Source organism: Leucoraja erinacea, chromosome 9 (assembly GCF_028641065.1).
Source record: "Leucoraja erinacea ecotype New England chromosome 9, Leri_hhj_1, whole genome shotgun sequence".
NCBI classification, from domain to species: Eukaryota; Metazoa; Chordata; class Chondrichthyes; order Rajiformes; family Rajidae; genus Leucoraja; species Leucoraja erinaceus.
Window position 1 is genome coordinate 17,041,564 of NC_073385.1, and position 27,018 is coordinate 17,068,581.

The 27,018-nt window shown below is 50.1% G+C and overlaps 1 protein-coding gene across 1 annotated transcript in view; it reads right to left on the reverse strand.

The window, feature by feature from the left end:
• Positions 1 to 9,018: 9,018 nt before the first annotated feature.
• ttc7b (tetratricopeptide repeat domain 7B) overlaps positions 9,019 to 27,018 on the reverse strand; it is a 293,340-nt gene continuing 275,340 nt past the window's right edge. The window contains exon 20 of the mRNA XM_055640228.1: positions 9,019 to 9,385. Coding sequence (XP_055496203.1) covers positions 9,164 to 9,385 — 222 coding nt within the window. The 3' untranslated portion in view covers positions 9,019 to 9,163. The remainder of the gene's footprint in view (positions 9,386 to 27,018) is intronic.

A 27,018-nucleotide genomic window follows, 5' to 3' on the forward strand; every position in this document is an offset into this window, starting at 1 on the left:
GGGATATGCGGAGAAGGCAGGAACGGGATACTGATTGGGGATGATCAGCCATGATCACATTGAATGGCGGTGCTGGCTCGAAGGGCCGAATGGCCTACTCCTGCACCTATTGTCTATTGTCTATCAGGCGTCTCTGATATCCAGTTCGACAGGATGCTACCTGGGCATGTGGGTTGTGTTACAGGGAGGGTTTGGACAGGCTGGGACTGATGTTCTTCAGGGTGTATGAGAGTGCAGGGGTGACCTTACTGAGGTGTACTGGATCATGAGCGGCATGGATGAAGTGAATGCTCACCGTCTTTTTCCCAGGGTAGAGGGTTCTAAAACTAGAGGGCACAGGGTTAGGGTGAGAGGGGGGAGATTTAAGAGGGGCAACTGTTTCACTCAGAGGGCAGTCCGTGTCTGGAGTGAGCTGCCGGAGGAAGCTGTAGGAGGGAGATATGGTTAAGTCCTTCAAAAGACAATTGGACGGGTATGTGGATAGGAAGGGTTTGGAGGGCTTGGCCTTTGAAGAAGGGTCTCGACCTGAAACATCGCCTATCCTTTATCACCAGAGATGCTGCCTGACCCGCTAAGTTACTCCAGCATTTTGTGCCTATTTTTGGGTTTGGGCCAAATGCAGGCAAATGGGATTATCTGAAGAATGCCTAGTTGGCAGGCATGGACAAGGTGGGCCGAAGGGCCTGTTTTCATGCTTGATGGCTGATTCCTTGCTCCTGTTTACAACTGTGGTGGGCAGTGCTGAACTACGATCTACATCGTTGGTGACCCTCGGACTATCCTTTAAGAAACAACCGCAGATGCTGAAAAAAATCGAAGGTAGACAAAAGTGCTGGAGAAACTCAGCGGGTGAGGCAGCATCTATGGAGCGAAGGAATAGGTGACGTTTCAGGTCGAGACCCTTCTTCAGACTGATTGCGGGGGGGGAGGGGGGAGAGGGCGAGAAAAAGAAAGGAAGAGGCGGGGACAGTAGGCTGGGAAGGGGGAGGGGTAGGAGGGAAAAAGTAAAGTCTGGAGAAGGGTCTCGACCCGAAACGTCACCTATTTCTTCGCTCCATAGATTCTGCCTCCAGCATTTTTGTCTACCTTGATGGGACTTTGCTGGCTTTACCTTGCACTAAACGTTATTCCCTTGTCATGTATCTGTACACTGTGAAAGGTTCATGATTGTAATCACGTGTTGTCTTTCCGCTGACTGGATGGCAAGCGACCAAAAGCTGTTCACTGTACCTCGGCACGCGTGACAATTGAACTAAACTGAACCCACACGCTCGGAATGAATGAGAGAGCGCAGGACAGATCCAAATCCTTGCTGTAAGACGATCGTCCTTCAAGACCTGGCAGTCAGACAGATCCCGCAGACAGAATCATTCGCCGCTCTCTACAGAAGTGAAACTTTGCCACTTCAAACCTAACCTTGAGTTCATTGAGCTGGGCTATTTATCCGACTGCTCTGTTGCAAGGCAAGATACTGAGTGCGTAGCTCGTCAATAAATCATTGTCAGGCACGGCATGGCGACAGGCCCTTCGGCCCACCGAGTCCGTACTGACCACCCCCCCCCCGCTCACACTGGCTGGTGAACCATCCCAGCACGACCGAAGGCGCGTACGGTCCTGAACTCCCACCTACTTCATTGACTTTAATGGGACTTTACTGGACGTTCCCTTCAGTTTGGTTCAGTTTAGTTTATTGTCACGTGTATCGAGGTGCAGTGAAAAGTTTTTGTTGCGGATAGACAACACATGATACATGAAAGATAGCGGAGTCAGGGGATATGGGGAGAAGGCAGGAACAGGGTACTGATTGGGGATGATCAGCCATGGTCACATAGAATGGCGGTGCTGGCTCGAAGGGCCGAATGGCCTCCTCCTGCACCTATTGTCTATTGATTAAAATCGACCCATTTACAGTGTATAGATACATGATAAGGGAATAATGTTTAGTGCAAGGTAAAGCCAGCAACATCCGATCAAGGATAGGCCGAGGGTCACCAAAGAGGTAGATAGTAGTTCAGCATTGCTCTTTGCTTTCCTTGCACGAAGTGTGATTCCCTTTATCGATTCCCTAAACGAAGGAGCTGATCGTGGACTTTAGGAGGGCACATCATCTGAGGACGTACACTCCATTGAGGATAAATGGGGATCCTGTGGATAGGGTGAACTGTTTTAAATATCTGGGAGTCCACATCTCTGAGGATATGACATGGGCATCACACGCCTCAGCACTCGTGAGTAAGGCAAGGCAGCGCCTTTACCACCTCAGGCAATTGAGGAAATTCAGAGTGTCTCCGAGGATCCTCCAGTGCTTCTACGCAGCGGCGGTGGAAAGCATCTTGTCCGGGAACATTACCATCTGGTTTGGGAATTGCTCTGCCAAGGACAAGAAGGCTCTGCAGAGAGTAGTGTGTTCGGCCGAACGCACTATGGGAACTTCACTCACCCCCCTGCAGGAACTGTACATCACGAGGTGCAACTCCAGAGCAAAATCATGGGAGACCCCTTCCACCCCTGCAACGGACTGTTCCAGCTGCTACGGTCAGGCAAACGCCTCCGTTGCCATGCGGTGAGAACGGAGAGGTTGAGAAGGAGTTTCTTCCCAGAGGCCATTCGGACTGTAAACGCCTATCTCACCAGGGACTAACTCTACTGAACGTTTTTTCCTTCCATTATTTATTATGTAAAAGAATATGTGTGTTATGATTGTGTTTATAATTTGTTTGGTTGTTTTGTTGTTTGTCTTTTGCACAAAAGTCCGCGAGCATTGCCACTTTCATTTCACTGCACATCTCGTATGTGTATGTGGCAAATAAACTTGACTTGATCCTGTATTTGTACACTGTAAATGGCTCAATTGTAATCGTGCATTGTCTTGCTGCCGACTGGTTAGCAGGTGACAAATAAACTCTTCAGTGTAGCTCGGTACACGTGGCAATAAACTAAACTGAACCTAGATGATGCCACTTTTGCATCCACTCCCTACACACCCGAGGCAAATACAGAGACCTGCAATTAACCTGCAATTAACCTGCAAATGCAAACATCTTGGACGTGGGAGGAAACCGGAGCACCTCGAGGAAATCCACGTGGCCACAGGGAGCACGTGCAAACTCCACACAGACAGTACCCGTAGTCAGGATCGAACCCGGGTCTCTGGCGCTGTGGGGCACCGCAATACTACATTGGGAGTGGGGCCATTCAGCCCATCTTAACCGTGCTGGGCCAGTGAATCCCAGATCCCAGTTGCTCGATCACCCCTTCGTTCTTTATCCACACCCCAGGAATTTTAATCCCTATTCACGTATCCCTGCACACCATCTTTGGAAGTTGTTCCTGATCCACTTCTTAGTTTAGTTTCGTTTAGAGATGCAGTGCGGAAACAGGCCCTTCGACCCACCTAGTCTGCGCCGACCAGCAACCAACAATTAACCTACAATCCTGCACGTCTTTGGAGTGTGGGAGGATACAGACGATCTCGGAGCAAACCCACGCAGGTCACGGGGAGAACGTACAAACTCCGTGGTCAGGATCGAGCCGGGGTCTGCGGTGCTGTGAGGCAGCGACTCTACCGCTGCGCCACCGTGCTGCCTGCTTCCGTTGCTCTTTAATGGAGGTTAGCTCCAGATTTTGGAAAGATGATTAATGTTCAAGATTAGTGAGGAGCTCTGTGGGGGAGCTGGCTAAACACTTGTTTGTTCCCGGTGAATAGTTTAGAACAGAGAGCAGTTCTGCACAGGGTCAGGCCCCTTGGCCCACAATGTCCGCGCCTAACATGATGACAAGATAAACTCATCTCTGCCTGCATGTGATCCATATCCCTCTATTCCCTGCGCCTAGTTAAAAAGCTTCTTAAACACCACGATCGTATCTGCCTCCTCCACCACACCCCTGGCAGCGCGTTCCAGGCACCCACCGTCCTCTGTGTAAAAAAAACCTTGCGCCGCACATCTCCTTTAAACTTTGCCCCCTCACCATAAAGCTCTGTCATAGAATAATACGGCACAGAAACAGGCCCTTCAGCCCAACTTGCCCATACCGACCAACATGCCCCAGTTACACTAGCCCCACCTGGTAGACACAAAATGCTGGAGTAACTCAGCGGATGAGGCAGCATCACTGGAGAGAAGGAATGGGTGACGTTTCGACGCCTCTGTCTGAAGAAGGGTCTCGACCCGAAACGTCGCCCATTCCTTCTCTCCAGAGATGCTGCCTGCCCTGCTGAGTTACTCCGGCATTTTGTATCTGTCTCAGTGTACTATGTCTATGCTCTTTGTACTAATCGGTGATTGTGCCTGGGAATGGCAATACTTTACTGGACTGTATGCAAAAGAAAATGTCACTTTATGTCTGTACCTGGGATGATGAAGATCCATTGAAGCAACCTCGTGATCCAGCAGGTTTTCTCTTCAGAAGAGACTTGCTCTAGGAGACACGGTTTGATCCTCACGCCGGGTGCTGTCTGTGCGGAGTTTGCATGTTCTCCCCACGACCTGCTTGGGTTTTCTTCCCACGCTCCAAGGACGTGCAGCTTTGTAGGTGAGTTGGATTGTGTAACTTGCTAGTGTGTGGGGTGACCATTTGGTCGGCCTGGGCTCGGTGGGCCGACACGCCTGTTTCCACCTTGTATCTCGAAACTAAATGTAGCCCATGTCCGCGATGCCAAGTAAAACTATTCTCTTTTGCCCGCACCTTCTTCTTCTAGTCGAGTCCACACAAAGATTAGAAGTTGTTCAAGAAGGAACTGCAGATGCTGGAAAATCGAAGGTAGACAAAAATGCTGGCGAAACTCAGCGGGTGAGGCAGCATCTATGGAGCGAAGGAAATGGGCAACGTTTCGGGCCAAAACCCTTCTTCAGACTCAGGGTTTTCGGCCCGAAACAATAAACACTAGGTGCAGGAGTAGGCCATTCGGCCCTTCGAGCCAGCACCCCCATTCAATGTGATCATGGCTGATCATCCCCAATCAGTACCCCGTTCCTGCCTTCTCCCCATATCCCCTGACTCCGTTATTTTTAAGAGAAACGTTGCCTATTTCCTTCGCTCCATAGATGCTGCCGCACCCGCTGAGTTTCTCCAGCACTTTTGTCTACCCTAGATTAGACGTTGTTCAGCCAGAGCTGAACGAACACACTTCTGGGCATCTGCACGCAATAGTGTCTGCCTTGTCGCTTCTTGCGTGGTGGTGGAAAGATTGGTGGAAACAGGGTCGCGACCTGAACGCTCGTGCCTTGACCCCGATTCTCTGCATATCCCTGTGCCTTTCTGAAAGGCTTTTACCAACTCCACTGTCGTCTCTGCTTCCACTATCACCCCCGGCAGTACGACCCACCACCCTCTGTGTTCAAGATCCTGCCCTGTACATCTCCATTAGACTTTTCTCCTCCCACCTTAAAGCTCACTAGCCAAGCCATCTACACTTGGCCCATGCGACTGCTGTACATTCCCTGGTATGTATTGGGGAGTGGCTGACCAAGGTGATGAGAGGGGGTGGAGGAACACGGTTCCTGCAAGCAAGCACGGACTTGGTTGGGCACATATGATCATAAGACACAGGAGCAGAATCAGACCATTCGGCCCATCGATTCTACCCCGCCATTCGATCATGGCTGATCTATTTTCCCCATTCATAAGGTCATAAGTGATAGGAGTAGAATTAGGCCATTCAGCCCATCGATTCTACTCCGATTTGAGTATAGGTCCTTCCGCAGTTGTACAGGGCCCTGGTGAGACCGCATCTGGAGTATTGTGTGCAGTTTTGGTCTTCTAATTTGAGGAAGGACATCCTTGCTTATTGAGGGAGTGCAGCCTAGGCTCACCAGGTTAATTCCTCAGGATGGCGGGGCTGTCATATGAGGAAAGATTGGAAAGACTGGGCTTGTATTCACTGGAATTTAGAAGGATGAGAGGAGATCTCATAGGGACGTGTAAAATTATAAAAGGACTGGACAAGCTAGATGCAGGAAAAACGTTCCCAATGTTGGGCGACTGTCCAGAACCAGGGGCCACACTCTAAGAATAAAGGGGAGGCCATTTAAAACTGAGATGAGAAAAAACATTTTTACCCAGAGAGTTGTGAATTTGTGGAATTCTCTGCCCCAGAGGGCAGTGGAGGCCAATTCACTGGATGGATTTAAAAGAGAGTTAGTTAGACCTCTTGGAGCTAGCGGGATCAAGGGATATGGGGAGAAGGCAGGAACGGGTTACTGATTGTGGATGATCAGCCATGATCACAATGAATGGAGGTGCTGGCTCAAAGGGCCAAATGGCCTACTCCTGCACCTATTTTTCCATGTTTCTATGTTTCAATCATGGCTGATCTATTTTCTCCTTTCGACCCCATTCTCCTGCCTGCTCCCCGAATCCTTGGATGCCCATACTATTCAAGAACCTAACAATCTCTGCTGTAAAAATACCCATTGACTTGGCCTCCACTGCCGTCTGTGGCAATGAATTCCACAGATTCACCACACTTTGGCTAACAAATTCCTGCTCGACCCCCCCCCCCCCCCCCCCCGCTTGAATGGCCTCCAGTGCCGGTTTAGTATTGCCGTCGATCATAAGGTCATAAGTGATAGGAGAAGAATTAGGCTATTCGGCCCATCAAGTCTACTCCGCCATTCAATCATGGCTGATCTATCTCTCGCTCTTAACCCCATTCTCCTGCCTTCTCCCCATAACCCCCGACACCCGTACTAATCAATAATCTATCTATCTATCTCTGCCTTTAAAATATCCACTGACTTGGCCTCCATGGCCTTCTGTGTCGTCGATGCCAGTGAAGCCTAAACTACTCAATACAGACATGAACTCCAACTCAGAAATCTTCTGGCTTCACTTTAAGAACTGCCGGAAAATCCAAGGGAATTTCCCCGGGTAAAACCAGGATAGCTGTGATTATAAACACGGGAAATAAGCACTTACGAGGATGTTGCCAGGAGTATCTGAGCTACAGGGAGAGGTTGAGCAGGCTAGGACTCTATTCCCTGGAGCGCAGGAGGATGAGGATTATATCTTATAGAAGGATACAAAATCATGAGAGGAATAGATCGGGCAGATGCAAAGAGTCTCTAGCCCAGAATCGGGGAATCGAGGACCAGAGGACATAGGTTCAAGGTGAAGGGGAAAAGATTTAATAAGAACCTGAGGGGTAACTTTTTCACACGAAGGGTGGTGGGTGTATGGAACGAGCTGCCGGAGGAGGTAGTTGAGCCTGGGACTATCGCAACGTTTAAGAAACATTCGGACAGGTACATGGATAGGACAGGTTTGGTGGGATTTGGGCCAAACGCAGGCAGGTGGGACTAGTGTAGATGGGGCATGTTGGCCGGTTTGGGCAAGTTGGGCCGAAGGGCCTGTTTCCAGGTTGTATCATTCTGTGACTCTCAAAAATAAACACGCACAAGATTCACTGAAAATAAATTTAATATGAATAAATATTGGTCTGTGGGAACAGGTAACGGCGGGACAAGAGACACCTCGTTAACGATATATTTTTACATCAATGATTAGAGACAGCCATGACAGATCTAGATGCTCGGAGATACTCACTTTGAGATTAACTCGTTAACACAGGCTAATTAGAAACAACAACAGCTACTTTGTTTTACCACAGTTTGAAGTTTTGATGCGCCTCCTTTTAAAAGGAGGATCCAGTTATAAACTTTCCACTGGCCGCCCACATCTGCGCCTTAGTTCCATCCCGCTTGCTGCCTCTCCCGGCTCCCTTGTTGGAGTCCGAGCCAGGGTGCAGGGTCCTACACGGTTGTGTGTCAGCTTGCGTCCACAAAGGTCTGAAGAAAGGGTCTCGACCCAAAACGTCACCCGTTCCTTCTCTCCAGATAAGCTGTCTGTCCCGTTGAGTATATCCACTGTCCCGCTTTCCCCGAGTTACTCACGAATTCTCCCGAGTTTTTCCCTTGATTCAAACTCGGAGAGTTACGGTAATAGCCAGTCGTAGGTACTCGGGGCTATTTTTTTTAAACTCGCGGAAACTTTTTTCAACATGTTGAAAAAACCTCCCGACTCACCTGATGCCCTGAGTACCTACGGCTGGCATTACGAGCCGCTACGAAACATCCACAAACTCCTACGGACATTCTCCGAGTTTGAATCAGGGGGAAAACTCGGGGGAATTCGTGAGTATCTCGGGAAAGTGGGACAGGGGCTTCACTCCAGCGTCTTGGTCCTATCGTCTGTGTGTCTGCTTGCACAGACTGTAACTGGTCCAGCACTGTGAACATTGACACTGGCTCGAGGGCAGGCTGAGTGTTTTATCCATGGTTGGCAGATGGGCGGGGGGGGGGGGGGGGGGAGGGGGATGTGGGAGAGGGGATTCCGCACAAGATGGTCTGGGGGTGGCATGGGAGAGAGGTACACAAGATGTGCCGCATCCCCCCCCTTACCCGCACTCCCTGCCTCTCTCCAAGATTCGGTTGAATCAGGGCAGACTAATGTTCAATGCAGCGAAGACCTTTCAGATGTGCGGGAAGGAACTGCAGATGCTGGTTCACACTGAAGATAAGACACAAAATGCCGGAGTGACTCAGCGGGACCAGGCAGCATCTCTGGAGAGAAGGAACGGGTGACGTTTCGGGTCTGAAGAAGGGTCTCGACCCGAAACGTCACCCATTCGTTCTCTGCAGAGAAGCTGCCTGGTTCCCGCTGAGTTACTCCAGCATTTAGTGTGTATATCAGTACATGTCTATCTACCACCCATATGCTGAGACTGATTTCTTTCTCAGGTTCGGTTTGGTTTAACAGCAAACAGCAACATGCAAACCCCCAAAGTAAAGACCCGCTGGAGAGGACACGACAAGTGTCAGGGGTGGAGTGTGTGGGCAGCTCGGGGGGGAATTGTACTGAGGTGGCGCAGGCTTGGGGGGGGGGGGGGGAGGGGAGGGGAGAGGGGGAGGGGGGGAGGGAGGAGGGGGAGGGTGGGGGGGAGAGGATGGGGGGAGGGAGAGGAGGGAGGGGAGGGGGAGGGAGAGGGGGAGGGAATAGGGGAGGGGGAGGGGAGGGGGGGGGAGGGGAGTGGGGGGGGAAGAGGAGATGGGATTGAGAGGAGCCACAGTCTGCCTCAGCTGGCAGTGGGACAGGCAGCACACAGCACAGCACCCATAGGTGAGGTGGAGCAGGACCCAAGGGTGGGGGGCTGGGCTGGGCACCCTCACAGCACCCGGGGCAGCACGGTGAAGGGCAGGATGGGGCTGCTGGCCTCCAGTTCCAGGGCGGTGAGGAAGCACTCTGTGGCCGCCTCGCCGGTGCCCTGGGCCTGCAGCACCTCGCCCAGGCTGTTCCACACCTCGTGGGCCGTCGAGCTGACCTGCACCGCGTCGCGCAGCACCTTCTCCGCCAGGCTGTAGCGGCCCAACTGCTGCAGCACCAGGCCCTGCAACGGGAGCAACACAGAGGTGGCGTCAGCAACAGCGGAGCGCCGTGCCAGGCAGCGGCAACACCACACACCCCCAGCACAGCCCCCACCCCCAGCACAGACCCCACCCCCCCAGCACAGACCCCACCCCCAGCACAGACCCACACAACCCCAGCACAGACCCCACTCCCAGCACAGACCCCACTCCCAGCACAGACCCCACTCCCAGCACAGACCCCACTCCCAGCACAGACCCCACTCCCAGCACAGACCCCACTCCCAGCACAGACCCACACTCCCAGCACAGACCCCACACTCCCAGCACAGACCCCACACTCCCAGCACAGACCCCACTCCCAGCACAGACCCCACACTCCCAGCACAGACCCCACCCCCCGCACAGACCCCACTCCCAGCACAGACCCCACTCCCAGCACAGACCCCACCCCCAGCACAGACCCCACTCTCCCAGCACAGACCCCACACTCCCAGCACAGACCCCACACTCCCAGCACAGACCCCACACTCCCAGCACAGACCCACTCCCAGCACAGACCCCACTCCCAGCACAGACCCCACCCCCAGCACAGACCCCACTCTCCCAGCACAGACCCCCCACACTCCCAGCACAGACCCCACACTCCCAGCACAGACCGACCCCACTCCCAGCACAGACCCCACCCCCAGCACAGACCCCACTCCCAGCACAGACCCCACACTCCCAGCACAGTCCCCACCCTCCCAGCACAGACCCCACTCCCAGCACAGACCGACCCCACTCTCCCAGCACAGACCCCACTCCCAGCTCAGACCCCACTCCCAGCACAGACCCCACCCCCAGCACAGACCCCACACTCCCAGCACAGACCCCACACTCCCAGCACAGACCCCCCCCCTCCCAGCCCCCCCCCAGCACAGACCCCACCCCCAGCACAGACCCCCCACCCCCAGCACAGACCCCACACCCCAGCACAGACCCCACCCCCACCCCAGCACAGACCCCACCCCCAGCACAGACCCCACCCCCAGCACAGACCCCACCCCCAGCACAGACCCCACCTCCAGCACAGACCCCACTCCCAGCACAGACCCCCACTCCCAGCACAGACCCCACACCCCAGCCCAGACCCCACTCCCAGCACAGACCCCACACTCCCAGCACAGACCCCACCCCCAGCCCAGACCCCACTCCCAGCACAGACCCCACTCCCAGCACAGACCCCACCCTCCCAGCCCAGACCCCACTCCCAGCACAGACCCCACTCCCAGCACAGACCCACACTCCCAGCACAGACCCCACCTCCAGCACAGACCCACACTCCCAGCACAGACCCACCTCCAGCACAGACCCCACTCCCAGCACAGACCCCACCCTCCCAGCACAGACCCCACTCCCAGCACAGACCCCACTCCCAGCACAGACCCCACTCCCAGCACAGACCCCACCTCCAGCACAGACCCCACTCCCAGCACAGACCCCCACACTCCCAGCACAGACCCCACTCCCAGCACAGACCCCACTCCCAGCACAGACCCCACTCCCAGCACAGACCCCACACTCCCAGCACAGACCCCACCCTCCCAGCACAGACCCACACTCCCAGCACAGACCCCACCCCCAGCACAGACCCACTCCCAGCACAGACCCCACTCCCAGCACAGATCCCACCCTCCCAGCACACACACACATGCTGGAGCACACACACAGCTCCAGCATTTAAACATGTGCCTGCCCTGCACTCCTCCCTCCTAGATCACCAAGAAGATAATACAGTGCGTAGTTACAGAGTCAGAGAATGATACAGGTGCCTCAGCCCAACTTGCCCACACAAACCAACCAACATGTCCCACCTGCCCGCGTTTGGCCCATATCCCTCCCAGTCCTATCCATGTACCTGTCTAAATGTTTCTTAAACGTTGTGATAGTCCCAGGGCTGGGACTATCACACAGTCACGCATTTCACAAAATTCTCACGCTCTCACGCTGATCACAAATTTCTCACGCTCAAAAATCTGTAGGTGCTGGAAGTTCAAAATGAAGCAAAAATTGCTTTAGAGGTGAGTAAAAACCACGAGGGGAATATATAAGGTGAATGCATAGGCTTTTTGTCGGGATATGTGATTCAAGAACTAGAGGGCACTGGTTTAAAGCAGGGCTGTCAATCTACCGGCATGCCGGATGATTTTGGGGGAGAAAAAAAGTAGTTTAATTTCTCCCGTGCAGATGGTGTAATGGGTGAGACACGGCTGTGGTCCCAGCACCAACCCCCCCACCCCCCCCATCTGCATGACCTACAAAACCCCATCTGGAGAGGATCCAGGGGCGATTTATAAACATATTGGCAGGGCTGGAATTTTTTATTCACTTTGAAGATTTGATAACTGGGATTGTATTCTCTGCAGCAACGGAGGTGAAGAAAAGACTTAGTTGAGGTGAATAATATTATGAGAATAGGACCTGTTTCGCTTAACAAAGAGTGTAGGAAGGAACTGCAGATGGTGGTTTAAACTGAAGATAGACACTAAATACTAGAAAAACTCAGCCGGCCAGGCAGCATCTCTGGAGAGAAAGAATAGGTGATGTTTCGGGTCGAGGCCTTCAGACTGAAGAGATTGAAAACCAGCCATAAAACACAATGACTGGACATGTGTGTTATCCAACTAAGGGCAGAATCAGAATCATGTGTTCATCTTTATTGACGTGACACCATAATAAATATATTACAGAAAAAATAATTTAATGGGGTGGCACGGTGGCGCAGCGGTAGAGTTGCTGTCTTACAGCACCACAGACCCAAATTTGATCCTGACTACGGGTGCTGTCTGTACAGTATTTGTACATTCTTCCTATGACCAAATGGGTTTTCTCTGGATATTCCGGTTCTCCCACATCTGGTTTGTAGGTTAATTGGCTTGTGCAAATTGTCCCTGGCGTGTAGGATGGAACTCGTGTGTGGTAGATTGCTGTCAGTGTGGACTTGGTGTGCCGAAGGGCCTGTTTTTTATATATATATTTTGTACATATATATCTTAATTTCATTGAACTATATACGGTTGAATATGTGCCATTATTTTCGTCTTGTTTCTAAAGTCAAAGGGTACAGTTGATTGATTTATTTGTGCAGAACAGTCATGGAAGTCCGACTCTTGCCATGTTTCTCAGTTTTTTTCTCTATATATATGCATAACAGCATTAATTATAATCTGATTTCCATACATGAATATAGTCATTCCTGTGCTGCACCTGTTGATCAGAGCCTGGCTCTACTATGGAATGTAATTAGGAATGTAATTTAGCCTAACCTTATTCATACCTAATCCAATTTAAAGCATAAATGTTGCATTCAAGTGTAAGTTAAAAGACTCGCTACAGTATGCACCAGGTTGCACAATTTCAAGCTGAAAAATGCGAAAGCTCCCTCGCAATTTCTCACTCTCACCCAATGTTGGCAGCCCTGTAGTCTCTGCCTCAACTAGCTCCACCGGCAGGCTGTTCCCTACACAGTTACAGGAGTAGAATTAGGCCATTTGGCCCATCGTGTCTCCTCCGCCATTCAATCATGCCTGATCTCTGCCTTCAAATCCCTTTTTCCTGCCTCCTCCCCATAACAATAGACAATAGGTGCAGGAGTAGGCCATTCGGCCCTTCGAGCCAGCACCACCATTCAATGTGATCATGGCTCATCATCCACAATCAGTACCCCGTTCCTGCCATCTCCCCATATCCCCTGACTCCGCTACCTTTAAGAGCCCTATCTTGCTCTCTCTTGAAAGCATCCAGAGAACCTGCCCCCACCGCCCTCTGAGGCAGAGAATTCCACAGACTCACCACTCTCTGTGAGTAAAAATGTTTCCTTGTCTCCGTTCTAAATGGCTTACTACATATTCTTAAACTGTGGCCCCTGGTTCTGGAAACCTACAAAACTTGCACGTTTTTGGAGTGTGGGAGGAAACCGGAGCACCCAGAGAAAACCCACGGGATCACGGGTTGGACGTACAAACTCCGTACAGACAGCGCCCGAAGACAGGATTGAACCCGGGTCTGGCGCTGCGAGGCGACGACTCTACCGCTGCGCCACCGTGCCCGGCCCTTATTGGCTCCTCTCCAACCTCTACCACCTGAGCAGCAAGCAGCTCAGCGGACAGCCGCTGCAATGACAGTGACAGGCTCTCAGCTCAGATCCAAACCCACGCAACTCCGAATAAACAAGCCTCCCAGACCACCGCAGTTAGATCTGCATGCGGGTTGCTAGGATGCAGCCGGTTGCCTGGCAACAGCCTAAATCCCCGTCCAAATGCTCCAGTTTAAAGAGGCGCTTCCAATTGCAACGGGGCTGATCTGTAGAGAGTGGGGGGAGGGGGGGGCGCTGCCTCAGGAGGGAGATCCATGGCAGTGGTGGTTACTCCCCCTGCACCCTGCACCTCAAGACTGACCCCCCCCCCCCCCCCGCAACCTGTAGATCCGGACAGCACGGTAGCGCAGCGGGTAGAGCTGCTGCCTCACAGCGCCAGAGACCTGGGTTCAATCCTGACCCCGGGTGCTGTCTGTGTGTGTGGAGTTTGCACGTTCTCCCCGTGACCGCGTGGGTTTCCTCCGGGTGCTCCGGTTTCCTACCACGTTCCAGAGACGTGGGGGTTTGTAGGTTCATCGCCCCTCTTTAAATTGCCCCTGGTGTGTAGGGAGTGGATGGGACGGTAGAATTAGTGCGAACGGGCGATCAATGGACTTGGTGGGCCGAATGGCCCAGTGCACAAACGCTAGCATTGCTACTGATTTTACTTGCAGATTAACCTTTTGGGAATCCTGCACCAGCTCTCTCAAGTCCCTTTGCGCCTCTGATTTCTGAGTCCCGTCATTTAGAAAGTAGCCTATGCCTTTATTCCTACTACCATAATGCATGACTACACACTTTGGACAATAGACAATAGGTGCAGGAGTAGGCCATTCGCCCCATCGAGCAATGTGATCATGGCTGATCATCCACAATCAGTACCCCGTTCCACTTTGCTACACTATATTCCATCTGCCAATTCTCTGCCCACTCTCCCAAACTGTCCAAGTCCTTCTGCAGAGTCCCTGCTTCCTCTACACTGCCTGCCCTGCCACCGATCTTTGTATCACCCGCAAACTCATCCAAATCATTGATATATAATGTGAAGAGTAGGTGCCCCAGCAGCGAGCCCTGTGGGACTCCACTAGTCACTGGCAGCCATCTTTGTTCCCACTCCCAACAACCTATCCATGCTGCGATCTTCCCTTTGGTACCATGGGCTCCCAACAGTTGGGAGAGAAGGAGGCAATTCAAGGAACATTTAGAAACTCTGAAAGTACCAGCAAAGTGAGGTGAACATCTACAATATTTGGAGTATTGTGAGCAGTTTTGGGCTCCATGTCTGAGGAAGGATGTGCTGGCGTTGGAGAGGGTTCCTCTCCAGAGGAGGTTTACGAGAATAATCCCGGGGATGAGTGGGTTAATGTATGATGAGCGTTTGACGGCACTGGGCCTGTACTCACTGCAGTTTAGAAGGATGAACATTGAAAGTTAAAAGTATAAAAACATATAAGATTGTTAAGGGCTTGGACACGCTAGAGGCAGGAAACATGTTCCCGATGTTGGGGGAGTCCAGAACCAGGGGCCACAGATTAAGACTAAGGAGTAAGCCATTTAGATTGGAGACGAGGAAACACTTTTTCTCACAGAGAGTTGTAAGTCTGTGGAATTCTCTGCCTCAGAGTGCGGTGGAGGCAGGTTCTCTGGATGCTTTCAAGAGAGAGCTAGATAGGGATCTTAAAGATAGCGGAGTCAGGGGATATGGGGAGAAGGCAGGAATGGGGTACTGATTGTGGATGATCAGCCATGATCACATTGAATGGCTCGAAGGGCCGAATGGCCTACTCCTGCGCCTATTGTCTATTGTCTTCTTTTCTATCCATGTTCTCCAGAGATGCTGCCTGGGCCGCTGAGTTACTCCGACACTTGGTGTGTCTTTGCAAGGAATATTGTTCTGTGAGCCATGGTTTAAACGTGCGGGGTAGGTGTCCCCTTTGTCTGGTACGGTAAGACTACCTGCAAAGTGAGGTGAGGTAAACATCTACAATTGCACTGCACACTCGCTGTGATGACAGAAGGTCGGTCTTTATCTCCACGGGGTTCGCTGATAAAGGGAGGGCAAGATGGTTCAGATCTACAATGATCTGGTCAGGCCCCATCCTGAGCGCTGCCTCCTACTTTGGACTTTACACCTCGGGCAGAAGACGTGGGTACAAGCGGAAGTTCATCAGAGTTTCAAAGGTTTAATTACAATAGCCGGTTGCGCTCCCTCACCAAAGAAAGATGGGACTATTTAGTTGGTGATTCAAGTATTTAAACAATTCAATACGTGAAGCTGGCCAGGGCAAGGAAAGTTAACTTGACAATCGTGTAGGAAGGAACTGCAATAGACAATAGGTGCAGGATTAGGCCATTCGGCCCTTCGAGCCAGCACCGCCATTCAATGTGATCATCCCCAGTCAGTACCCCGTTCCTGCCTTCTCCCCATATCCCCTGACTCCGCTATTTTTAAGAGCCCTGTCTAGCTCTCTCTTGAAAGCATCCAGAGAACCTGCCTCCACCGCCCTCTGAGGCAGAGAATTCCACAGACCCACCGCTCTCTGTGAGAACTGCTGATGCTGGTTTACGCCAAAGCTAGACACAAAATGTTGGAGTAACTCAGCGGGACAGGCAGCGTCTCTGGAGTGAAAGGATGGATGGGTGACTTTTCGGGTCGAGACCCCTCTTGACAGTTGATGGATGTGTTGAAAGGTGCAGCATGGAAACAGGCCCTTCATCCCACCGAGTCCACACTGACCACCCGTCTTATCTGTTGTCCCACATTCTCATCCACTCCCTGCACACGAGGGTCATTCGCAGAGGCCGACTGGTCTGAAAACCCGCGTGTCTTTGAGATGTGGGAGGGAAACTGGAACGCCTGAGGTGGCATGGAGAACGTGCAAACTCCACACAGATAAGAAGTCACTCTCTCCCTCAAATAGACAGCAAAATGTCAAGACCGACAGGAAAATGTCTTATTTGTTGTGTAAATGACGCGCAGGTTTGTAGGTTAATTGGCCTCCGTAACATCGCCCCAAGTGTGTCCTGAGTAGATGCGAAAGTGAGATAGAGTAGTACGAATGTGAATAGTGATAAGTGGTCAGAGCGATGGGCAGAAAAGCCTGTCCCCATGCCCCTGCCCCCCAACTATCAGTCTGAAGAAGGGACTCAACCTAAAACGTCACCTTCTCCAGAGATGCTGCCTGACCCGCTGAGTTACTCCAGCACTCTGTGTCTTTTATGTAAACCAGCGCCTGCAGTTCCTCTTACTGATTGCAGTGGGGTTGGGGGTGGGGGGGGGTGAAAGCTGGAAGAGAGCTGGGGTGGGGGTGACAGGACAACTACAATCAGTCTCAGGAAGAGTCCCGACCTAAAACGTCACCCATCCACAATCTCCAGAGATGAGGCCTGTTTCACCAGAGTAGTTAGTTTTTATCACCCATCCATCCTTAATGCCTCTTGTTGGATCGGAGGGCTATTAAGAGTCAAGGGCGCCATTTTGTGCGTTAACCCGCATCAGCAGTTTTTTATTTCTGCATGCTGTGTCTTTCAGTCAAAGAGCATGATCTTAATTTAACACTAAAGGGCCTGTCCCACTTAGGCTATTTTCTGGCGACTGCTGGCGACTGTCACAGTGGTAGCAGGTCGCCGATAAATTGGTGACTGGACTCCCATTCGACATGAAATTTGAAATAGAATCATTACTTTAACAAAAAAAAAAACGAAGTCAGCACCGGCGCCAACCTACGTTAACCTGGCGACAACTAAAACAGCACCTACATCAGGAGAAGTCAAGCTACGCACATTGGCGTCAAACCCACTGCCGACGACTGTCTCCGAAAATGTTTCAACATGTTGAAAATCCAGCGGTGACCAGAAAGACACTACGACTCTTTGGGCGACTGAGGAGACGACTCGTGACCATACAGGCGACACCCCGGCGACCATGTGGCGACTAGCCTGTAGTCGCCTAAAAAATAGCCTAAGTGGGACAGACCCATAAGGGGCTGCACGGTGGCGCAGCGGTAGAGTTGCTGCCTTTACAGCGCTTACAGCACCAGAGACCCGGGTTCAATCCTGACTACATGTCTTGTCTGTACGGGTCCCATCTGTACCCCACAGGCATACAGGCTTGGGGGTTAAATGGCTTAGTATAAATGTAAATCGTTCCTAGTGTGTGTTGGATAGTGTTAATGTGTGGGGATCGCTGGTCGCTCCAGATTCGGTGGGCCGAGGGGCCTGTTTCCGAGCTGTATCTCTAAACTATAAGTGCTGGTGTAACTCAGCAGGTCAGGCAGCATCTCTATTGCGTCTCCACAATCTTTGCTAAAATCGAAACAAAAGTTTCTCGAGCCGAGAAAACCCTGAGGTAAACCGTGTTGGCGTGATTTATGAAGATGACTCCATTTCGGAGTGATCCCAATCCCAAATACACAAAGCAATGTTGAAAGTGGTTCATGTGTTACTGCCATTTAGTTTAGTTTAGAGATACAGCGCGGAAACAGGGAATTCGGACCACCGAGTCCGCGCCAACCAGTGACCACCCGCACACTCACACACTCGGGTCAATTTACACATACACCAAGCCTACAAATTAACCTACAAAGCTGTACGTGTTTGGAGTGTGGGAGGAAACCGAAGAGCTTGGAGAAAACCCACGCAGGTCACGGGGAAGAACGTACAAACTCCGTACGGACAGTACCCGTAGTCGGGATCGAACCCGGGTCTCCGGCGCTGCGAGCGCTGTAAGGCAGCGACTCTACTGCTGCGCCATCGTGCCGCGCTTTTCTAAGTCAATTTATTACCCTGTTTGAGCTGATTAACTTTCACCATAAAGAAGTCCAATAACTCCTGGGTGTGCTGCTAACCATGCCAGATATCTGCATGGCCGAGAGTTCAGTGACTCACGGCAAATAAATTGGTCTACACACAGCAAAGTTCAAGACAGAGCCAAATAAGGTATCACAAGGTAACTCTGCACACAGCCATGAATCCCCGCCCATCGCATAATGGGCCTGTCCCACTTTCGCAACCTAATTCACAACCTTTTTTACTCGTGGACATTTTTCATTAGGCTAGAAAAACGCCCTGTCCTACTTGATGCCACGAGTACCTACGACTAGCATTACGACCTACCTAGGACCTCCTACGACCTTGCGACGACCATACTGCAAGTATGAGTCAAGGGCAAATTCGGCAGAGGTTGTGAATTAGGTCATGAAAGTTGGACAGACCCTTTAGACAGCTACTTGAAACACATGCCCTGAATCTAAAATATAACATTACGAGAGGCATGGATAGGATAGACAGGCAGAACCTTTTCCCCCTGGAAATACTAGGGGCAATCTTCAAAGGGGATGTACAGGGCTGAGTTTTTTTTACACAGAGGGTAGTGGGAGCCTGGAACACATAGCTGGGGGTGGTGGTGGAGGCAGGTATGATGGTGGGTAAGCTCATGGATATGCAGGGAATGGAGGGATATGGATCACGTGCAGGCAGATAACATACAGGGCTGCCAACTCTCACGCATTGAGCGTGAGAATCACGCATTTCGCCAAATTCTCACGCTCTCACGCTGATGACAAATTTCTCAGGCTGTCGTGAGAAATTCTGTGATCAACGAAAATTTCAAAACTCATATCAACTGCATGGGCCGTGGGTGTTGGAGAGCCGGGGCTGAGGGAGGGATGGAAGCAGAAGCAGTGGCGGGGACAGGGGCGGACGAGGAGCCGGGGCTGGCGAGTGTTTGCCGGGCTGGCGAGTGTTTGCCGGGCTGGCTCCTGGAGAACAACAAGTGGCTGCTGGAAGTAGGTACCAAGCATTGGGTAGAAATGGTGGAAGGTAGTGGCCTTCAAATGGGGGTGGTTGGAGAAAGCATCCTGCTTGCCTGCTAGATTTTCACTTACTGTAACTGCAGGAATTTTTTTTCCGATGTTGGGGGAGTTCAGAAGTAGGGGTCACAGTTTAAGAATAAAGGGTAGGCCAGTTAGGACTGAGATGAGGACAAACTTTCTTCACGCAGAGAGTTGTGAATCTGTGGAATTCTCTGCCACAGAAGGCAGTGGAGGCCAATTCATTAGTTGTTTTCAGGAGAGAGTTACATTTAGCTCTTGGGGCTAGTGAAATCAAGGTTTTGGGGAGAAAACAGGAAAGAGGTACCGATTTTAGATGAACAGCCATGATCATATTGAATGGCAGTGCTGGCTCGAAGGGCCAAATGGCCTAATCCTGCACCTATTTTCGATGTTTCTATGCTTGAGTATATGGCAATAAAACTCGACCACTTGATTTTGAAACATTCATGCATGGTGAAGGTATAATGTAGTCATAGAGTGATACAGTGTGATACAGGCCCTTTGGCGCAACTTGCCCACACCCGCCAACATGTCCCAGCTACATTACCTGCTTTTGGTCCATATCCCTCCAAACCTGTCCTATCCATGTATCAGTCTAACTGTTTCTTAAATGCTCGGATAGTCCCTGCCTCAACTACCTCCTCTGACATCAGTCTGAAGAAGGGTTTCGGCCCGAAACATTGCCTATTTCCTTCGCTCCATAGATGCTGCTGCACCCGTTGAGTTTCTCCGGCATTTTTGTGTACCTTCTCTGACAGCTTGTTCCATACACCTACCGCCCTTTGTGTGGAAAAAGTTACCCCTTAAAAATACTTCAAACAAAAAACATTGAAATCATACTTCTACAATGCACTAAAATATCATTTTAATACATCAAATTTCAAAACGTCCCTACCATGGGATGGGGGACACCCTACCTCCACACCCTCTCCCCACTCAGTTGCTCCACTCCCTCACCTGGTACCCCCAATACCAGTGATCAGTGATCGCTCGACCTCCCCACTTTCAAAAACGCTCCGTGATCCCTGGTTGAGACGGAGAACACTGCCAGATGTAAGCGGGGAACTGAGGCCAGTTGGATGTGATGTCTGGATCTCAATGCTCAGCGCTTCGTATTTCGGAGTTGGCTAATGTTATTGATTTGTAATTAGCCTGATTTGTAATTAGTTGACAAAACCTTAATTTATTCATCTGGAATATCCAGTGGGATGCGATAAGTGTAATATTAAAATGACATGCAAGGTGTCGGCTGTCTGTCACAACATACAGCCCGATAACCCATTATTTCCTTCAGTTAAATATTGGGAAGATAGCACTATTGTAATTTGCCACTCAACTATTATGTTTGTTTACCTCACTGACTATTTCTAACCCACCCACCCCCAAATTCCTTTTGACAGGTTGAATAGAAATGTCCCCAATGTCGTTGTTTTATTAATTGAACACATAGATGAACATCCTCAATGAGTGTAATCAGATGCGATGTTTAAGAGCTTGTCCAAAAAAGGGGCATATTTTAAAGGAGTGACAGAAATACTTGCAGGGGAGTGTGTGAGGAGGTTGTTATTTGTCTTTAGTGTTAGCTTGAACCAGGACATCTGAAGATTCAAAGTTTAATATAGTAATTGTGCTGATACTGACTCCAACCAATCAAATAATGAATGTCATCCATTCCGGAGGTTTTATTTTTCTGATGCCATTTAAACTTCATTTCGATTTCAATCACTTCAATGTAAAAGTAATTGGGAATGGGGAGCATTGGAACAAATGTTTGCCCTCGGTACATATTAACTGTAATATAATAATGTCTGCATGTCGGTAGGTGCAATCAAAACAAAGAACTTTTTTATCATTGTTGTGTTATGAATATTATGTACTCTCAAGATCACATTTAATAGAATAATATTGCTTAAATATATAGTTATTGGACTTTGCATTTCCGGAAAGTCCCAGCTAAGAGGAAGACAGCAAAATACTGAAAATATTGGGGGTGAAAATGACTTCAGGACAGTTTGTTAGGAAAATGAAGGCAATGGTAACAGAATACAGTGAGTATAATGTTATGGATGAGAAATTATGTTCAACCAATTGATGACTTCTTTGACAAAGTAACTAGCATGTTAGATAACACGGAAGACAATGGATGTAGCAAATTTTGTTGTACAAATCTGGTCTGTGAAGTGCCCCATAAAAGATTACCGCATTAGATAAGCACCTGTGGACTTGAACGTAATAGGTTAAGTCCAGGGGGTCAGATATGGGGCTTTATGTGTGGGCCAGATATATTGTCAGTGCAGAAGGGCTAGGAGCAAGGCCAAGTGTGCATCCAGAGTCAAGGTCTGGAATAGTACTAGGTTTGCAGTCAAAGCTGGAACAATGGGAGTGTTCAGCACTGGGAACCTAAGCAGGTAAGCAACTATGTTCAGGGTAGAATAGGGGGCCAAAGGTAAGGCTGGTCCCAGGGTCAGGAATGAAAGAAGGTATTACAAGGTTAATTCTCAGGATGGTAGGACTGTCATATGCTGAGAGAATAATAATAATAATAATAATAATAAATTTTATTTATGGGCGCTTTCAAGAGTTTCAAGGACACCTTAAGGCAAGTAGAGGAAAAACATGTAAGCAGAATGAAATAAATAATAGAGACATGACTAGTACACAAGTTAAAGACAGAATTCAATTCAAAACACAATATGAGGCAATTCAAGCACAGATTAAAAGAATGGAGCAGCTGGGCTTGTACACTCTGAAGTTTAGAAGGATGAGAGGGGATCTCATTGAAACATAAAAGATTGTTAAGGGTTTGGACACGCTAGAGGCAGGAAACATGTTCCCGATGTTGGGGGAGTCCAGAACCAGGGGCTACAGTTTAAGAATAAGGAGTAAGCCATTTGGAACGGAGACGAGGAAACACTTTTTCTCACAAAGAGTGGTGAGTCTGTGGAATTCTCTGCCTCAGAGGGCGGTGGAGGCAGGTTCTCTGGATGCTTTCAAGAGAGAGATAGATAGGGCTCTTAAAAATAGCGGAGTCAGGGGATATGGTGAGAGAAGGCAGGAACGGGGTACTGATTGGGGATGATCAGCCATGACCACATTGAATGGCGGTGCTGGCTCGAAGGGCCAAAGGGCCTACTCCTGCACCTATTGTCTGTTGTATGCAACTGTAGTCCGGGTCAGGAGTAGTAGCAGGTGTGCAGTGAGACCCAGGTTGGTCAACATGAGCCAAGTGCTTGATCATAATCTGATTTCCATACATGAATATACTAAGATCATTCATGTGCTGCACCTGTTGAACAGAGCCTGGCTCTATTGTGGAATGTAATTAGGAATTTAATTTAGCCTAACCTTATTCATAGCTAATCCAATTTAAAGCATAAATATTGCATTCAAGTGTAAGTTAAAAGGCTCGCTACAGTACGCACCAGATTGCACAATTTCAAGCTGAAAAATGCAAAAGCTCTGTACCAATCGGAGGGGACACACACCCTCCCCCCACCCCCGCCTCAGTCACTATGCTCTCCCGGGCTTGGTCTCTCGCAATTTCTCACTTCCAATTCTCACCCAATGTTGGCAGCCCTGAGATATCAGCTTGGCATAACGTGTAGGAAGGAACTGCAGATGGTGGTTTAAACTGAAGATAGACACAAAATGCTGGAGTAACTCAGCGGGGCAGGCAGCATCTTTGGAGAGAAAGAGTAGGTGACGTTTCGGGTCAAGAGTCAAGATTCAAGAGTCAAGAGTGGTTTATTGTCAAATGTCCCAGTTGGAACAATGAAATTCTTACTTGCTGCAGCACAACAGTATATGTAAACATAGTACATTAGGGGAGAGAAAATAAAAGTTCAGTGTGTATATATATACACATTCACACACTCAATAAATAAATAACTAGAGTGCAATAATAATAGTCTGTTGTAGTTCAGAGCTTATATGTTGTTGTGTTTAATAGCCTGATGGCTGAAGGGAAGAATTGAAGAAGGTTCTCGACCCGAAACGTCACCTATTCCTTCTCTCCAGGGATGCTGCCTGACCCGCTGAGTTACTCCAGCATGTTGTGTCTATCTTTAGTTTAAACCAGCATCTGCAGTTCCTTCCTACACATTACGCCAAGCTGATATCTCAGGGCTGCCAACATTGGGTGAGAGTTGGAAGTGAGAAATTGCGAGAGACCAAGCCCGAGAGAGCGTAGCGACTGGGGGGGGGGAGGGTGTGTCCCCCCTCCCATTGGTACAGAGCTTTTGCATTTTTCAGCTTGATATTGTGCAATCTGGTGCCTACTGTAGCGAGTCTTTTAACTTACACTTGAATGCAATATTTATGGTTTAAATTGGATTAGCTACGAATAAGGTTAGGCTAAATTACATTCCTAGTTACATTCCACAGCCTGTCTCCAGCATTTTGTGTCTATCATTGGCCATGGCATCATGTTCGGCACATACATTGTGGGACGAACGGCCTGTTCCTGTGCTGTACGGTTCTATGTCTACATGTTCTATGTTCGGCGCAGACATTGTGGGCCGAAGGGCCTGTTCCTTTGCTGTACTGTTTTATGAATCAGACGTACACAGTCTGGTAACATAAACATCAGTCCAGTCCCCCATGGTGAGGAGGTACATCGATCCACACGAACGGAAAGAATTCACATTGAACAAGTCAAACACTTTAAAGGGCCTGTCCCACTTACGTGATTTTGTCGGCGACTTGCTGGCACCCATCATAGTCGCAGCAGGTGCCTGAAAATGTTCAAAATGGCGTCACCTGTCGACATGTCGCGAGGTGACGCCTGTATGGCCGTGAGTAGTCACCCAAAGAGTCGTACCATTTTCTGGTCGCTGCTGGATTTTCACCACTTTGAAGATTTTCGGCGACCTGCTGTGACTGTGATAGGTGCCGGCAAGTCGCCGAAAAGATCGCGTAAGTGGGACAGGCCCTTAATGGGTTTGTAATCGTTTCATTTAACACCGGTCTCTGGAGGGGTTAAAGTGAGTGGACAATGTGGCAAGGAGCTGCGTATTGGAAAGGCTAATGGGGTAGGGTGAGGTAAAGCTTGAAGCATATATATATATCTGTAATTAAAATTAATCGTGCCCTGCAGCCCACGCTCGGAGACACAGGCATTTTAAACAATCACTCAAGTGAGAGTAGACCAGCGCGCAGGCAACGTTCTTTGTGCCTGAAGTTACAACACCGCCGGCAAAATGAAAAGAAAACGCAAGAGTAATCAGTCAAGCTGTCAATGTTCAAGGCGCTGTCATGTCTGACCGGTCTGCTCCTGTGAAAGCTGCCTGTGGTTTATCCAAAGATAGAAACAAAAAGCTGAAGAAGGGTCTCGACCTGAAACGTCACCTATTCCTTCGCTCCAGAGATGCTGCCTGTCCCGCTGAGTTACTCCAGCATTTTTGTTTAAGAAGGAACAGCAGATGCTGGAAAAATCAAAGGTAGAAACTCAGCGGGTGAGACAGCATCTATGGAGCGAAGGAATAGGTGACGTTTCAGGTCGAGACCCTTCTTCAGCTTTTTGTTTCTATCTTTGGATAAACCACGGGCAGCTTTCACAGGAGCAGATCGGTCAGACATGACAGCGCCAGAGAAGGAATGGGTGGCGTTTCGGCTCGAGACCCTTCCTCAGTGTTTTTCCAAAGGTCCTGGAAAGGTCAGTGGTGTGTGGCAGATCTGCCCAAACACCTCACATAACTGTATTGCGATGGAGACAATAATCCAATCATAATCTAACACCAATATGCACACGTATTTTTCCCCACACGACTTCTGTGCAACAGTGGGGCAGATGTGGAGTTGCTGCCTCACAGCGTCAGAGTCCCAGGTTTGATCATTTGGTTATTTGGGTGGGGTAAGGAACTTCCAGTTGATGCACGGCCCCAGATAAGGATGAGATGTTGAGCAGGCCGAACTGGATGAGTGAAATGTAGACACAAAATGCTGGAGTAATTCAGCAGGTCTGGCAACATCTCTGGAGAAAAAGGATAGTTGACACTTCAGGTCTGGTTTCCAAGCTAAACAAAATAACTTCACTTGACGTTCGCCTACTTTCTCTGCTGCCAACCGCTGACTTTCCTCTCTTTCCCATTTCTGATGAAGAGTCCTGGACCTCATTCATTGAATAATCACCTTGACAGAAACAGCATAGACTCCTAGATGAAACGGCACGGTGGTGCAGCGGTAGAGTTGCCGCCTTACAGCGCCGGGGACCCGGGTTCCATCCTGACTACGGGTGCTGGGGTCTGTACGGAGTTTGTACGTTCTCCTCGTGACCTGCATGGGTTTTGTCCGGGTGCTCCGGTTTCATCCCACATTCCAAAGACATACAGGCTTGCAGGTTAATTGGCTTCGGTAAAAGTCGCAAATTGGCTCTAGCGTGATCGCTGGTCGGCGATGTTTCAGGTTGAGACCCTTCTACAGACTGATTGTAACGGGGGGGTTGAAAGTTGTAAAGAGAGGGAGGGTTGAAAGCTGTAAGAGAGGTGGGGGCGGGACAAAGCCTGACAAGTGGTAGGTGAATACCTGAGGGTGGTTGATTAGCAGAAAGACTGGATGAAAAGGAGACAAAATGGAGTGAGATCAGGAGGAGAATGAAATTAGAAGGCAGAGGGTGGGGTATTGGTGGAAGGGGAAGGGGTGCACATCCAGATGGGGGACAGGGGAGGGGATAAAAGGGGGGTGAGGGCGGGTGAATGCATTGTAACCAAAATTGGAGGATTCAATGTTCCTACCACTGGGTCGTAACTGAGCCAATATGAGGTGCTGTTCCTCCTGTCTGCGTGTGGACTCACTCTGGCAATGGAGGGGGCCCAGGACAGAAAGGTCAGTGTGGGAATGGGAAGGGGAGTTAAAACGGTTAGCAACCGGGTGATTTGGCGGGCCGAGCACACGTGTTCCGCCAAACGGTCGCCCCTGCCCATGCCTGGGTCTCGCTGATGTACAGGCCACATCGGGTACACCGAGTGCAGCAGATGAGGTTAGAGGAGGTGCACACGGATTCTCTGTCTCACCTGGCTGCTGGGGGTCCCTGGATGGAGCTGAGGGAGCACTGGGCATGTAGTAAGTAGCCCCTGAGCCCACACCTCCAATACCTCACAAGGTCTTAAAAGTGAGAAAAGGAGCAGAATTAGGCCATTCGTCCCATCAAGTCTACTCCTCCATTCAATCATGGCTGATCTATCTCTCCCTCCTAACTCCATTCTCCTCGTAGCCACTGACGCCCGTACTAATCACCTGAGTGACTATCCAGCAGATGGTGCCTCCCAACGTTCATAAGTCCATCAGTTTGAGGAGCAGAATTAGGCCATTCGGCCCATCGAGTCTACTCCGCCATTCAATCATGGCCGATCTGCCTTTCCCTCCCAACCCCCATTCTCCGGCCTTTTCCCCGTGACCCCTGAAGCCTGGCAATGTAGCAGGTGAACGGCAGGACCGGGAGGGTTAAGGGGAATGTTGTTCGCACACGCGGCAGCTCCTATAAAAAGCTGCTTCCCGCTGCAGCGAGGCTGGATGCGGCCTTGTAATTAGCTGTGCGGGCCCACTTCAGCACCTTCCCGTTCTCCACTGTTCGCTGACAAGAAAATAACATTCGGGACTTCAAACTAAATTACTACTTTCACCCGTTCACAGACCTGCCATTGGTGGTAGGAAATAAATCCTTAAACGCTGCAATTAATACATTACACTGTGTCTTGATACTGTATTA